The 15,179-nt window shown below is 43.4% G+C and overlaps 1 protein-coding gene across 5 annotated transcripts in view; it reads left to right on the forward strand.

Annotated features, from left to right (window-relative positions):
* OSBPL1A (oxysterol binding protein like 1A) overlaps positions 1-15,179 on the forward strand; it is a 226,820-nt gene that overhangs the window by 11,319 nt on the left and 200,322 nt on the right. For all 5 annotated transcript variants that reach the window (XM_070778804.1, XM_070778801.1, XM_070778802.1 and 2 more), the window contains 2 exons: positions 7,055-7,140; positions 8,058-8,132. In XM_070778804.1, coding sequence (XP_070634905.1) covers positions 7,055-7,140; positions 8,058-8,132 — 161 coding nt within the window. The remainder of the gene's footprint in view (positions 1-7,054; positions 7,141-8,057; positions 8,133-15,179) is intronic.

The raw sequence follows: 15,179 nt of genomic DNA on the forward strand, positions 1-15,179 counted from the left end.
GGTGGGCCATAGTCCATGGGGTTGTACGGAGTCGGACACGACTGAGCGACTAAGTTCACACACACGTATTCACTACTTTATCATTTATTTAGTGCTAATCCTTTTGAACTTGCCTGCCATAAATTTCCATCTCTTATCCTAGGAAGAAGCCCTGTAAGAGTGGGTACGCTTCCACTCCCCTCTAAGTAAGAGGAATTGCGTGCCAGTCTTTCTTTTCTAACTCTCTCTTTTATATTGGAGCATAGCCCATTCATCATGTTGTGATAGTTTCAGGTGGACAGCAAAGGGACTCAGCCATACATAGACATGTATCCGTTCTCCCCCAGACTTGAGATCCAGTCTTAAAATTGTCATGGATCCTAAACCTTATGAACTACAAGGCCTTAAAGGCCTACTACAAACCTTAAAGGCCACCTTAAAAAAAAGGCCGTCTTAATGAGATGAGCCCACAGGATACATGCTATGACAGTTTCTTCTTCTCAAAGACATTGCAGTTGAAGCAGCAGTTTTGAGTGTTTTCTGAATGCCCAGGATCATGTGAAGTACCTTAAAATACTGTCAGACAGGATCCTTCCCTCACTGAGATTGGTAGATTACTAGCTCAGACTAGTCTTTATTGTACAATATGTACAAAGTATGGGAGCTATGACATGTAGAGTATCATGGAATATATAAGAAGTATGTAACTAGAACTTGAAGGATTAGTTTCTTGGAGGAACTCATCCTAAGGTGATATATGAAGAGTGCATAGACGTACCAGGTAAAAATAGAGAAGAAAAGGGCTCAAGGCAAAAGAAAGGCCACGTGCCAAGTGAGAAGCAGCCTCGATGGCAGGGATTTTGCAGATAGGAGGGGTGAGTAAGTAGCAGCCACCAAATCACAGCGTGTCTTGTGTAGCACGGTTACAAATACATTAAACTCAGGTGTGCATAGAATTTATTTTTTAAATTGGCTCAGATGTTTCAACAAGCGCCTTCTCCTTCTGGGAGTTTGGAGGACTAAATGTTAGTCTTCGGGTCCCTCCATCACAGTGGCTTTTTTGTAAAACGATTGGCCTCCCAGAGCCTCTCACCTGTGTCCTCTCCCATCTCAGTGTGTGCTAAATCACTTTAGTCGTGCCCATCTCTTTGTGACCCCATGGACTGTAGCCCGCCAGGCTCCTCTGTCCATGGGATTTCCCAGGCAAGAGTACTGGAGTGGATTGCCATTTCCTTCTTCAGACTATCTTCCTGACCCAGCGATTAAACCCAAGTCTCGTTTGTCTCCTGCACTGGCAGGCGGTTTCTTTATCCCTAGCATCAACCTGGGAAGCCCATCTCATTAAGGTGGCCTTTTTTTTTTTAAGGTGCCTTTAAGTGTGAAGGCGAGCCTTTCTCTGTGTGTACTGCCTTTGGTTCCTCTGCAGCCTCTCTTCCTAGCGCATCCTTGTAGCTAAGGTAAAACACACAGGGAGTCACACCCAGGTGTTTCAGTTTATCACAAGCACAGATATGCTCCTCGGCTGCCTCATCTTGCAAGGAGTCTCACCTTGGCTCTTGCTGGCTTCGTGTCACCCTGACCCTCTCTCGAATCTTCCATCCGACACGTGGCCTAGGCTTGCTGGTTCACCTTGGACACACTCCTTGGGTGTGGCCACAGGGTCTTGAGTGACACGTGGGGGCTTGGAGCAGCTCTGGGGACCAGCATTTGACCTTCCCTCTGCCCGCACTGCCGAGTTTACTTTGACTTGGCCGCTGTGCAGGTTGGTGCTCGGCTTGGTGCCTGCTGGGGGCCCTTTTCCTAGCATCCCACTTGTCACTACCCATTCTCATTGTTCCCTGGACCTACCTCGCTCTCTGGGCTCAGGGTCAGGAGCCACGTGTCCCATCTTACGTCTTTTCATCTCACATAGCCCTGAGTCCCTAATGGGTATTTTGTTCTGCCATGTCACATTGTCCTCCTCTACTCAAGCAACAGACCTCACGGCCTCACCCTCAGTGGGGACAGAGTATTATCTTTGCAGCAGGGAAGAAAACATGCTCTGAGTTGTCCAAAAATTAGCCCAAGATGGAATGCAAAACGAATTCTAAAAATCTTCTCATCCTTCACCAGAAACCTGGTTCTATTTTTAAAAAAAATTTTTTAATTGGAAGGTAATTACAATGTTGTGATGGTTTTTGCCATCCATCAGTATGAATTGGCCCTAGGTACGCTTGTGTCCCTCCACCTTGAACCCCCCTCCCACCTCCCTGCCCCCCATCCCTCCAGGCTGTCACGGAGCACTGGCTTCAGACTCAGTGGGAGGAGGAGAGGGTGGAATGATTGGAGAGAATGGCCCTGAAACATACACATTACCGTATATAAAATGGAGACCTGGCTCTTAATCTTTACCTTGGAGTTCTGTTCTGAACGCCAGAAACATGCCTGGTTGGATCATCATCAGGGACCCTTTACTTTCTACTCAACTTCCACCCTGACCATGGTTACCTCGGGCTAGTTCTTGGAAAGTCACCTGCTAGGAAATGTAAAGCTGAGAGACAGTTGTTAATGCTTTTTCAAAATTTCACCCTCATTATACTTGTCAGTCAGGCTTGTCTTAAGGGTGGATTGAAGGGTTTATGCAGAGGAACAGCATAATAAGGTGAGGTGAGTTCACCCACAGGACTGAGTAGGGAGAGCTGGGACTGGGCCTGTGAAAACTCAGTCTCGGTGCCTGCCGCTTCTTGATTTTCTATCTCATTTGTTTTTCCAAACCCTGAGAAGTTGAGAAAATGGTAAAGTGTAGTATAATTCTTCTGCAAGATTTAAAGCTCAACAGTCAACATAGAGATGTGATTGGTTGGAAGGAATCCAGCTGATACGATGTCAGGTTGAAGGGAGAGAGGGAATCTATGTAGGTGAAGGTCAGTACTTCTAGGCTTGGGGCACAAAGGAGAAGCTAATTGGGCAGTTTTGTTTGCTGCTGTTGCCACATTAGAAGTGTGTGTTCATGTCTATTGCTAATGGTGAGATATTCTTGCAAATAAATGCTAATATGTTTGAATAACATGCTTTATATAAATTCTGTGAGTAGTATTCCAAGAAATAAGTTTTTAAAGCAAAATAAGAGCTTGTATTGGTAATATAGAGATGATTCTGTACGATGCTGTCCTCTTACTTTGTTGAGAGATCTGCATGAGAAAATACTTGAGTATTACCTGTAATGTGTATGTGCTCAGTTGCTCAGTCGTGTCTGACTCTTTGTGACCCCATGGACGGTAGCCCACCAGGCTCCTCTGTCCATGGAATTTTCCAGGCAAGGATACTGGAGTAGGTTGCCATTTCCTTCTCCAGGGGATCTTTCCTACCAGTGATCAAACTCCCGTCTTTCTTGTCTCCTGAATTGGCAGGCGGGTTCTTTACCAGTAGCCCCACCTGGGAAGCCCATCACCCATAATATCTGCTGGTGTTTCCCAGTGTTGTACTATTCAGTGTAGGGTACGATTTTCTGTACATATTTCTAAACTTATTTCTTACTGATCAAAAATTTTGGATATCTATAATAGTAAAGAGTGTAAAGGATATTTGGAGTATTTTAAGAATAATTTAAGATTTTGGAAATGTCAACTTCTTGATCCAGAATCCCATGTGGAAATATTAGATGTGAGGAAGCTGCTGAGTAACTCAAAGGAGACTGCTGTGGGTCATGTGGGACTGGAAGCAGTGGGAGTGGTGAAAAGTGTTTAGATATAGTTAACATTTAGGAGGTAGAATTGATCGGACTGATTGAGTTGTGGAAGGGGTGAAAAGGAGAAAGCCAGCAAGTGGTACTTATTTCTCCCATCCAAGTACTAACCAGGCCCAACCCTGCTTAGCTTCTGAGATTGGACGAGATGGAGCCCTTTTAGGGTGGTATGGTCATAGAAAAGTGGATGTTGTTCTTCAGTTGCTCAGTCGTGTCTCACTCTCTGTGATCCCATGGACTGCAGCACACCAGGCTTCCCTGTCCTTCAGTATCTCCCGGAGTTTGCTCAAACTCATGTCCATTGAATCGATGATGCCATGCAACCATCTCATCCTCTGTCACCCCCTTCTCCTACCTTGTCTTTCCCAGCATCAGGGTCTTTTCCAGTGAGTCGGGTCTTCACATCAGGTGGCCAAAGTATGGGAGCTTCAGCATCAGCAGCTTTTTTCTGAATTGAGAAGTGAGGTGAATAATGGGACAGTTGATTGTGAAAAGTGGGAGTGGGGACAGGGAGTTTTTGTGTGTGAGTGTGCATGTGTGAGATAAGTGAGTTCAACTTTGTGCTTCCTGAGCAGAAGGTATTCCTGTGTCCTCCACGTGGAGGTAAACAGTAGAGAGTTGAATGGTAGAACTGAGTAAGAGATGGAAATGTGGAGTTTGAAGTCACAAGCATATAAGCAGGTAAAGCTGTGGGAAAGGGCCAGGAGGTGTCATTGTTGGAGATTCCAGTGATGAACGGCCCAGTCAGAGGAAGTAGAGAAAGTGGAAGTTTGCACAGAGCCCTCGGAGGAGGTGCAGGGCTCTGGAGGCTCGTGGGCTGGGCTGGCTGACACTGTCCAGTGATGCAGTGTGCTGCCTGCTGGAAAGTGCCCCTAGTATCTGGTGGCACAACTTACTGGGATGAAGTGAGGACAGCTTTAGTGATGTGGTGGGAAGTGAACCTGGTCTGCAGTCAGTGGATAGCTCCTGGAGGGAACGAGGTGGAAAGAGTGTAGATGGGGAAGGGGAAGGCGAGAAGGAAGGGGACAATGGTCAAAGGGGGTTCAGGACCAGAGAGGAATTGGGTGCTTTTGCTCGTTGGATGGAAGACCTGCAAATGCTTATCTGTTCCTTCCTATTTGCGATGAAAAAGGGAGCGGTTAAAGATAAGGAGGAAAAGGAGCACCCAGAAAGTAGGAGGAGAGCATGGGATCCAGGGTATGGGAAGTGTGATTATCCTGAGGCCCCAGGAGGAAGGGCGGAAGGGTGCGTGTGGGCAGAGGTGTGGGGGTGGATTGGTTGCTACGAAACCCAGAGAGTCCTATGAAAACTTCTCTTTTCCCTGAAGCTGAGAGGAGAAGCAGGTGTCTGGGAAAGAGGCTTGAGGGGAGTAGTGGGGATTGAAGTATCTGTGGTGGCGCGTAGGAGAGACCCCTGAACAGGGCGCTGTGGCGAGGACCCTGGCGAGGGCTTTGCCGAAGCGTGAGATCCTGACCTGATGAAGCCACGAATCCACGGGGTTCTGTTATTTTTCTTCCACTGCTGTTAGCGACCTGACTGTGGTTATAGACAAATTGAGCAAATGTATTTATTAGACTCTGGGGTTTTTCTAAGCTGCTGTGACAAAGATAGGATATTGGAGGGTATCGGCAGAGAAATGTTGATGTGAGGACCAAGAAATAGACGCTGGACTGATTGAAAGAAGTGAGGATAGTGGGGATGTTTACATATAAGCAGAGTGTTTAAAGAACTTGACGGTTGGTTACATTGAAGAATGAGCTGGGGATTTGCCTGTGTGAACAAGCTGGAAAGTGGGACTCTGTTCCTGAGTTCAGACATGACAGTGATATTCGGACTCAGGCTCTGGGATCAGGTACCCAGTGTAGAGCAGAGGCCACGTTTGTGGGGAAATGAGGGAAGCTGAGAGTCTGAGATACCAGGTTACTGAATTGCAGTAGACAATGGCGGTGGCAGGATTTGCCCCAGAGAGAGACTGTGTTGCCCAGAGTTGAGTGGAGAGGGGTGAGCCACTGGGAGGCTGTAGATGGCAGCGGAGAAAGCCTTCTGGAGTGGGGGTGGAGGGTGGGGTAGCTGTGCTTAATGGCAGGAGCCTCAACAGAGGGATCGTAACATGAGTGAGGTCACTGACCAAAGACTGAGTTGGGTTTTGATGGCGAGAGTCACGGGGCTTCTGTGCCGTGAGGACCAGTGGGGCTGTGGAAACTGGAGGGCCTCCCCTGTCCAAGAGATAAAAGAGAATCTTTTATCAGAAAGAGCTAGCTGCCAGTTAAGGACAGAGGGTAAAGAGAAAGGTTACGTGAGACAGACTGTGGCTCATGGATGTGTTGCCTCTGGCGTTAGGGGCTCTGGTGGGCGCCCGTTGAGAGGAAACAGTGCTGGAGGCTAGTGAACGGAAGACAGTCACAGGGACACTGTTGGCACTGGCAGTCCCTCTAGGAGCGGTTAAAGGTCTCTTCTGGGCACAGCGAGGCTGACGGTGGATTTCTGTTGGCCCCCAAACCTGAATCCAGGAGCTGAGAGCAGCCATTCTCTTCCAGCTCCTCCTCGGGGGGCCAGGGGGCTTCTGGGCTTCAGTGGACCCTCCAGGGCAGGGGGCTCTGGTGCTGTGACAAGCTGTATTCTCTCAAGCTTGATTGGGAAGTTGGGTGACCTTCTGAAATTTCTCAGCTCTAAACTATAGTGCCTTTTTTTTTTCTTCCCTAAACTGAGTTATATTGCTCGTTTTCACCACACTCAGTTGTTTACCTCTCCTCAGCTGGGATCTGACATTTCATTGCTTTTTTTTTGGTTCTTGTTCTCTAGCTGGACTCGACCACACTGGTAACCCTTACCCTCATCTCCCCGAGGTTTTATCTGAAGTCAGGACTCCGTTTTCAGTCCCTGTCTGCAGCGCTGACTGCTTTCCAGACACAGGAAAGACTGGTTCTTAGTTTCCTCTTCGTATCCAGCCCTCTAACACAGGACAGATTTTCAAAAAGAGGTGCTTTTCATGAAATGCTGTGGCCAAGAGAACCGCATCTTCGTTTGATGGTGGCAAAATGGTTAGACACTCGGCACCTTAGAGCCACAGACTAGTCGGAATATAACCCCCATCAGGCCTCCTGCCCCCCTTTAAGAAGAGGGCACTGAGTTAGAAGGTGGCAAGAATCTGGGCCCTGTGAGTCCTAATCCATCTCACTCCAAACCCTCCTTAGTGTCGAGTCTCGTGCCTCCCACACATCAGCCGTGCTGGGTGAGAGGGACCCCCTGGCCAGGATGTTGGAGCAGCTACTAGGGAGAAAATTTACTGTAAAGTTACCTCAATAACATTTAAAAATGCCTCTTTCCATTTTTTTCTTTTTTTTTTTTTAGGAAGAAGTAAGTCTAATTTGGGCTGGACACCTCTTCACCTGGCATGCTATTTTGGACATAGACAGGTGGTCCAGGATCTATTAAAGGTATTTTTATGGCTTTGATTTTTCAATAAATAAAAACTATAGCTACTATGTAAATTATAGAAGTCTTAGGAAAAGCCATTTGGGCTATAATGCATAACAGCCTTAGCAATTGCTTATCACTTGATTTTTCTTTGCTAAATACACCAATTTGATTCGCTTAATTAAAATTCTATCTTTTTAGTTGATTTTTACATTATTGACTTTTTAAAGTTGCAAAAATAGACATAGGAATTAATGAAGATACTACATTGTTTTTTTGAGCATAGTTTAAAAAATAGCCAAAGCACATTTTATGTATTTAAAAAATAATGTCATAATCTCTTAATGAGCACTGTGTAATTTAAGAACTCGTATTTCTCAGTTCTGTGATGAATAATTTTTCACTCATACTGATATTTCTGAAATTGGATCACATTTTAAAATTGATCTGTTGGCCCCAAATATGAAATCTGGGAGCCAACGTGGCACTTAAGCCTCTAGTTCCTCCACCATTTAATTGGTGATATCTCTTTCTTTTTTCCCCTTAAAACTTTTTAAATTGGTGGAGAAACTATGCTGTTTTATTCAGAGACGGTTTTCCTTTTTTTTTTTTTCTTCAATGTTTGTGTTTCTAAAGTAGAGTGAAGGGCAGATAGATTTTTGAACAAAAGAAACTGTTTTCTGTCTACCAAGTAGATTTTTACTTTCAGGAAGCTTACTATTGGGTTGGCCGAAAAGTTTGTTTGGGTTTTTCCAAACAAACCTTTTGGCCAACCAAGTATATTAATGTGAACTGAGTTATTTTTACTAGTGACAACCAGTCACTGTTAACGAGTATTTTAATTTTTTAAAATATTTAATATATTCTTAGGGAGTTACTCTCACCTTTGTATGTTTCTTGGTATGTGGAAGATGTTTAACGCTTTCATGTTCTCTAGGCTGGTGCGGAAGTAAATGTACTGAATGACATGGGAGACACGCCGCTTCATCGGGCTGCCTTTACAGGACGAAAGGTGAAAAACATTCTGTGTTCAGTGTTTGCAAGTGAAATGTTGGAAATGCACTCACAAATGTTTTCTCCTTTATAGCCCTAGGAATAGCAACTGGGAAAAGCCGCAAAAAACGTATATACCAGCACTTTGGGTCCAAAAGACCACAGGCTCTTAGTGACAGACAGTGAGGTCAATTACGAAGGTCATGGGGCTCCACTCTAGTGTCCCTGATAGAAGCTCATTCAGTCTCTGCTTGTGTCCCCAGGACTGGGGAACGCCTGCACCTTCTTTATCATTTTTTTAAACAGTTTTATTGGGGAATAATTTACGCTGCCTGAAACTCACCTGCTGTAAGTATACAGTTCAGTGGTTTTTTTGATGCGTTTACACAGTCGTGCAGCCATGACCACAGTCCAGTTTTGGAGCATTTCCATTTGCCACAGAGTTTCCTCGTGCCTGTCTGTATTTATTTCTTGTTTCTTGTCAAGCCTCAGACTACCACTGATATGCTTTCTGTCTCTAGATGTTTGCTTTTTCTAGACATTTATTGTAAACGGAATCATGTCAACATTTGTGTCTAACTTCTTGAGTATAATATAGTTTCATCCATGGCATAGCGTGTAATTTGTTCCTTTTTTGGGCTGAATAACGTTCTGTTGTATGCATATACCACGTTTTTTAGTCTGTCTGCTGTTATTGGAGAGACTTTTCCCTCCGTATTGCCTCGACACCTTTTGTGGAAATCAGTTGATCATAAATGGGTTTGTTTCTGGACTTCCGTTCTCTTTGTTTGATCTATATTCTATCCTTACACCAATAACACACTGTCTTATTACAGTAGCTTTGTAATTAAGTTTTGATATTGAGTAGTGTAAGTTTGGAGAAGGCAATGGCATCCCACTCCAGTACTCTTGACTAGAAAATCCCATGGATGGAGGGGCCTGATGGGCTGCAGTCCATGGGGTCACTAGGAGTCATACACGACTGAGTGACTTCACTTTATTTTTGCACTTTCATGCATTGGAGAAGGAAATGGCAACCCACTCCAGTGTTCTTGCCTGGAGAATCCCTGGAACGGGGGAGCCTGGTGGGCTGCCATCTACGGAGTCACACAGAGTCAGACACGACTGAAGCGACTTAGCAGCAGCAGCAGTGTAAATTCTCCAACCTTTTGATCTTTTAAATTATTTTTTCTATTCTCAGTCAAGTTTGTTTCTATATAAATTTTAGGATTATTCAGTCAATTCTTATGATGGGATTTTGATAGAGATTGTGTTATCTTGAACCTATAGATAAATTTGGGAAGAAATGACAGATTAAAAACACTGCCTTCCAATCCAAGGACATCAAATGCCTCTCCACTTATTTAGATCTTTAATTTTGCTGAGTGATATTTTGAAGTTTTCAATATATAGATCTTGTATTCTTTGGTTAAATTTATTCCTATGCATTGTAGTTGTTTTGGTGCTATCTTACATGGAGTTTTTCTCTTAATTTCTTTTCTTGATTTCTTATTGCTGCTGAATAGAAAGACAGTTTTTATGTTGTTCTTGTGTTCATGCTGAACTTGCTTTTTAGTGTTAGTATGTTTTTGCAGAGCCCTTAGTATTTTCTATATACCGGATATACCATCTGCAGATAAAGACAAATGTACTAAAACGCAAGATCCTTTTTCCCCTTCTTGGTTTTACTAACTAGATTCTGGTTCAGTGTTGAATACAATAAGAGGAGAAATCTTTGCCTTGATTATTTTATTTTTGGGGAATAGCATCTAGTCTTTAACCAGTAAGAATGATGTTAGTTGTAAATTTCTCTTAGACGCCCTTCATTAGGTCAAGAAGCTTTCTTCTGTTTCTAGTTTGTTTTTCCTTTTTATCATGAATGGCTCTCATGTCTTTTGAAATGATCATGTGGTTTTTGTTTATAACTCAATACTGTGAGCGTATGCGTTGCTCAATTGTCCAACTCTTGTGACTCCAATTCTGTGACTCCATGAATTGTATCAGGCTCCTCTATGGGATTATCCTGGCAAGAATACTGGAGTGGGTTGCCGTTTCCTACTCTAGGGAATCTTCCAACCCAGGGATCAAACCCATGACTCCTGCTGCTCCTGCATTGGCAGGCAGATTCTTTACCAGCTGAGCCACATGGGAAGCCCATTAATATGGTATATTACATTAATTTGGAGATGTTAAGCCAGCCTTGTGTTCCTATATAAATCCCACTTGGTATTGATTAATCCTTTTTCTATGTTGCTGGATTCTATTTTCTGATATTTTGTTAAGGATTCTTTGGGTCTGTATTCCTGAGAGATACTGCTCTGTAGTTTTCTGTAGATGTGTTCATCTGGCTTTGGTAACAGGGTAATACTAGCCATGTAGAATGAGGTGAGAGGTGGTTTTTCCTCCTCTGCTTACTGAAATAGCTTGTGAAGGATTTGTACTATTCTTTCTTAAATATTTGATAAAATTCACCAGTGAAACCATCTATGGTTGGATTTTCTGTGAGAGAAGGTCTTAAATTACCAAATCAATTTCATTTAATACAGATCTGTTCAGACTTTGTGCTTCTTCCTGAGTCAGTTTTGGTTATTTTGTCTTTCTAGGTGTTTTTCCCTTTTTACCCAAGTTGTCTAATTTGTCTGTGTAAAGTTATTAACAATAGTAATTTATAAATTTCCTTGTGATTTCTTCTTTGACCCACAGGTTAAATAGAAGTATATTGTTTGCCAAATATTTGAAGATTTCCAAAATTTCCATTGTTAATTTCTAATTTAACTTCCCTTTTGATCAGATAACTTACTTAAATTATTTTTTGAACAATGTATTTAAATTCTTTTAAAATTTATTACGAATTATTTCACAGTATAGCATTTGATCTATCCTGGAGAATGTTCCTTGAGTGCTTGAAAAAATATCTACTTTGAGGCAGAGGATTCTATAAATGCTGCTGCTGCTAAGTTGCTTCAGTCGTGTCTGACTCTGTGCGACCCCATAGATGGCAGCCCACCAGGCTCCCCCGTCCCCGGGATTCTCCAGGCAAGAACACTGGAGTGGGTTGCCATTTCCTTCTCCAACGCATGAAAGTGAAAAGTGAAAGCGAAGTCGTTTAGTTGTGTCCGACTCTTCGCGACCCCATGGACTGCAGCCCACCAGGCCCCTCCGTCCATGGGATTTTCCAGGCAAGAGTACTGGAGTGGGGTGCCATCGCCTTCTCTGTCTATAAATGCACATTAGGTTAAATTACTGGTAGGACTGTTCAAATCTCTTATCTTTAACTGATTTGTTTTATCAGATACTGAGAGTGTGAGGTATTGATGTCTGCAACTATAATTCTTGAATTGTGTATTTTTAATTTTGTCGGGTTTTGCTTCATAACTTTTGTGGCTCTGTTAGATGCATATCCATGTACGGTGGGATTATGTGGGATATGTTATATGGCATATGCATACCTTCCTGATGTATTAAACTTTTTATCATTATTTGTCTTTCTTTGCCTTCAGTAATATTTCTTACCATAAAGTTAATTTTGTTTTATGTTAATGTAGCCACTCTAGTGCTCTTACAGTTACTAGTTATGTCTTTTCTCCCTTCTTTTACTTTCAACATCTTTGTATCTTTGAATTTAACATGTCTGTTGTTGGCAGGATATAACTCAGTTGTGTGTTTTTATCATCTGAAAATTTCTCCTTTTTGATGTCGTATTCAGCCTATTGTTCAATCACTCAGTCCTGTCCAACTCTTTGAGACTCCCACGGACTGCAACTCGCCAGGCTTCCCTGTCCTTTACGATCTCCTGGAGTTTGCTCAAACTCATGTCCATTGAGTCAGTGATGCCATCCAACCATCTCATCCTCTGTTGCCCTCTATCTTTCCCAGCATCAGGGTCTTTTCCAGTGAGTCGGCCCTTTGCATCAGATGGCCAAAAAGTATTGGAGCTTCAGCATCAGTCCTTCCAATGAATATTCAAGGTTGATTTCTTTTAAGATTGACTGGTTGGATCTCCTCGCTCTCCAAGGGACTCTCGAGTCTTCTCCAGCACCACAGTGAAAGCATCAATTCTTTGGCCCTCAGCTGCCTTGATGGTCCACCTCTCACATCTGTACATGACTACTGGAAAAACCATGGCTTTGACTATATGGACCTTTGTTTGTTTAGTCTATTCACATTTAATTATTATAACTTTGGACTTACATTTTCTATATTGTATTCATTTTCTATATGCCTCAGGTTCTTTGTTCCTTTGTTTCTCCTTTACTGTCTGCTCTTGTTTTATACAAATATTCTTTACTATATCATTTTATCCCTCTGGATATTAAACTTCTGGGGCATGTAACAGCAGCTTTATACTTTCTCTCTGCTAAATTCAACATATGCAGATAACACCACCCTTATGGCAGAAGCAAAGAGGAACTAAAGAGCCTCTTGATGAAAGTGAAAAGGGAGAGTGAAAAAGCCAGCTTAAAACTCAACATTCAAAAAATGAAGATCATGGCGTCTGGTCCCATCACTTCATGGCAAATAGATGAGGAAACAGTGGAAACAGTGACAGACTTTATTTTCTTGGACTCCAAAATCACTGCAGATGGTGACTGCAGCCATGAAGTTAAGACGCTTGCTCCTTGGAAGAAAAGTTGTGTCAAACCTAGACAGCATATTAAAAAGCAGAGATATTACTTTACCGACAAAAGTCTGTCTAGTCAAAGCTATGGTTTTTCCAGTAGTCATGTATGGATGTGAGAGTTGGACCATAAAGAAAGCTGAGTGCCAAAGAATTGATGCTTTTGAACTGTGGTGTTGGAGAAGACTCTAGAGAGTCCCTTGGACTACAAGGAGATCCAACCAGTCCATCCTAAAGGAGATCAGTCCTGAATATTCACTGGAAGGACTGATGCTGAAGCTGAAACTCCAATACTTTGGCCACCTGATGCAAAGAGCTGACTCATTGAAAAAGACATTGATGCTTGGAAAGATTGAAGGCAGGAGGAGAAGGTGATGACAGGGGATGAGATGGTTGGATGGCGTCACTGACTCGATGGACATGAGTTTAAGGAGGCTCCGGGAGTTGATGATGGACAGGGAAGCCTGGCGAGTTGCAGTCCATGGGAGTCTCAAAGAGTTGGATAGACTGAGTGACTGAACTGAACTTAAATTCAACATATGGACCTACTGCAAGTCAGCTTCTACTGCTTTTTTGGGAGGATGGGTCATATTTCCTTTTTTTGCATGTTTCACAACTTTTTACTGAAAACTGAACATTCTGTATAATGTATTTTAGCAACTCAGAATTCTGATTTTTTCCCCCTTGAGGTTATTATATATGTATATTTTTTTATTAACTTGCTTAGTCTTCATCTGTGAAATCTGGAATGTGTCTGGCCTGCTGGTGTCTCTTCTCTCTCTCTTTTTAAACATACATATATATACATAGTGAGAGAGAAGTTTTCTTTTTTTAATTATATATTTACTTGGCTGCATCAGGACTTGGTTGTAGCATACAGGATCTTTGACTGTGGCACAGGGATTCTCTAGTTGCAGCTTATGGGTTCAGTAGTTGTGGCATGATTTTAGTTGCCCCACAGCATGCAGGATCTTAGTTCCCCAACCAGGGGTCAAATCTACATCCCCTGCATCACAAGCAAAATTCTTAACCACTGGACCACCAGGGAAGGTCTCTGCTGATTTTTAAAAAACTGTCTTAACGTCTGAGCATGGTTTCTGTTATGTACTGGATGTCTGTGTTCCCCTGAGATAGAAATCCCAGTGTGATGGTATTAGGAGGCCTTTGGGAGGTGATTAAGTCATGATGGTAGACCTTTTGTGAAGGAGATTAGTTCTCTTACAGAAGAGACCTTAGAGGGTTCTTGTGCCCCTTCTGCCAAATGAGGACAAAGTGAGAAGGTGGACATCTGTGAACCAACAAACAGGCTTTCACCAGCCATCAGCTCTGTGCCTTCATCTTAGTCTTTCCAGCCTCGGAAACTGTGAGAAATAAATCATATTTAAGCCATCCAGTCTGTGGTGGTTTTGTTGCAACACCTTCAGTGGACTGAATTTCCTAGACTTCACCCCCTGCATCTGCATAAACTAGTGCTCAGCCAGTGTTCAGATGGAGGCTTTACCCGAATGCTCAGTCCCACGAGGCCTCTACCCTCTGCTGACAGGGTCCGTGCGTGTGTGGAGAGCGCTGTCAGCGTTAAGCCGTTTCTCACTTCTCCCTCTGCCTTTACTTTGTGCACGGCCTTCTCCTATGTCCCCTGCACTCTCAGCCAGGAGTGTGTGGGTGGCTTGCCTCATCCTTCGTTGGTTCTCTCGCTTCCAGGCTGCTTTGCCATTTGCCCTACCAATCATTATGTTGTAGGCATAATGTGGCCTTCCAGAGATGTGCTCATCCTAGTTCCTGAAGCCTGTGGGCGTGCTGGGTTACATGGTAAGGGGAAGTCAAAGCTGCAGATGGAATTGAGGTTGCTCATCAGCAGACCTTAAAATAGGAAAGTTGTCGTGGATTATCTGGTGGGCCCAGTGTAACCACAGAGGCCCTTAAAAGTGAGAGGGAGGCAGAAGAAGGGTCAGAGGGAGAGGGAGATGTGCCAAGGAGAGAATGGTCAGAGAGATACAGTGATTCTGGCTTGGAAGATGGAGCAAGGGGACCAAGGTATGTGGGCAACCTCTAGAAGCTAGAAAAGCTAGGCAGTGTGTTCTTTGCTAGAACTTCTGAAAGGACGGTAGCCTTGCTGACGCCTTGATTCTAGCTCAGTGAGGCCCATTTTGAACTTCTGAAATCCAGAACTGTCAAGTAATAAATTTATGATGTTTTCAGCTGCTGGGTTTGTGGAAACAGACTCAGAAGGCTGATATACTCTAATGAGAAAAGGAGCCTTGTGATGTAGATTTTTCCATTTATTTCCTACTGAATTTGCTACTTTTACTGACAAGACCTCTTGTCCTATTGCTCCAAATCATTTCCCTCTGGCAGAGCTACTGGTTTTCATTGCCGGCCCTGGCCTGGTCAGATTTCTTGGGGAGTGGGGGTTGGGGGCGTGACCATAGCCTGTGGCTAGGTTAAAGA

The sequence above is a fragment of the Bos indicus genome, chromosome 24 (assembly GCF_029378745.1).
Source record: "Bos indicus isolate NIAB-ARS_2022 breed Sahiwal x Tharparkar chromosome 24, NIAB-ARS_B.indTharparkar_mat_pri_1.0, whole genome shotgun sequence".
In the NCBI taxonomy this organism is placed as follows: Eukaryota; Metazoa; Chordata; class Mammalia; order Artiodactyla; family Bovidae; genus Bos; species Bos indicus.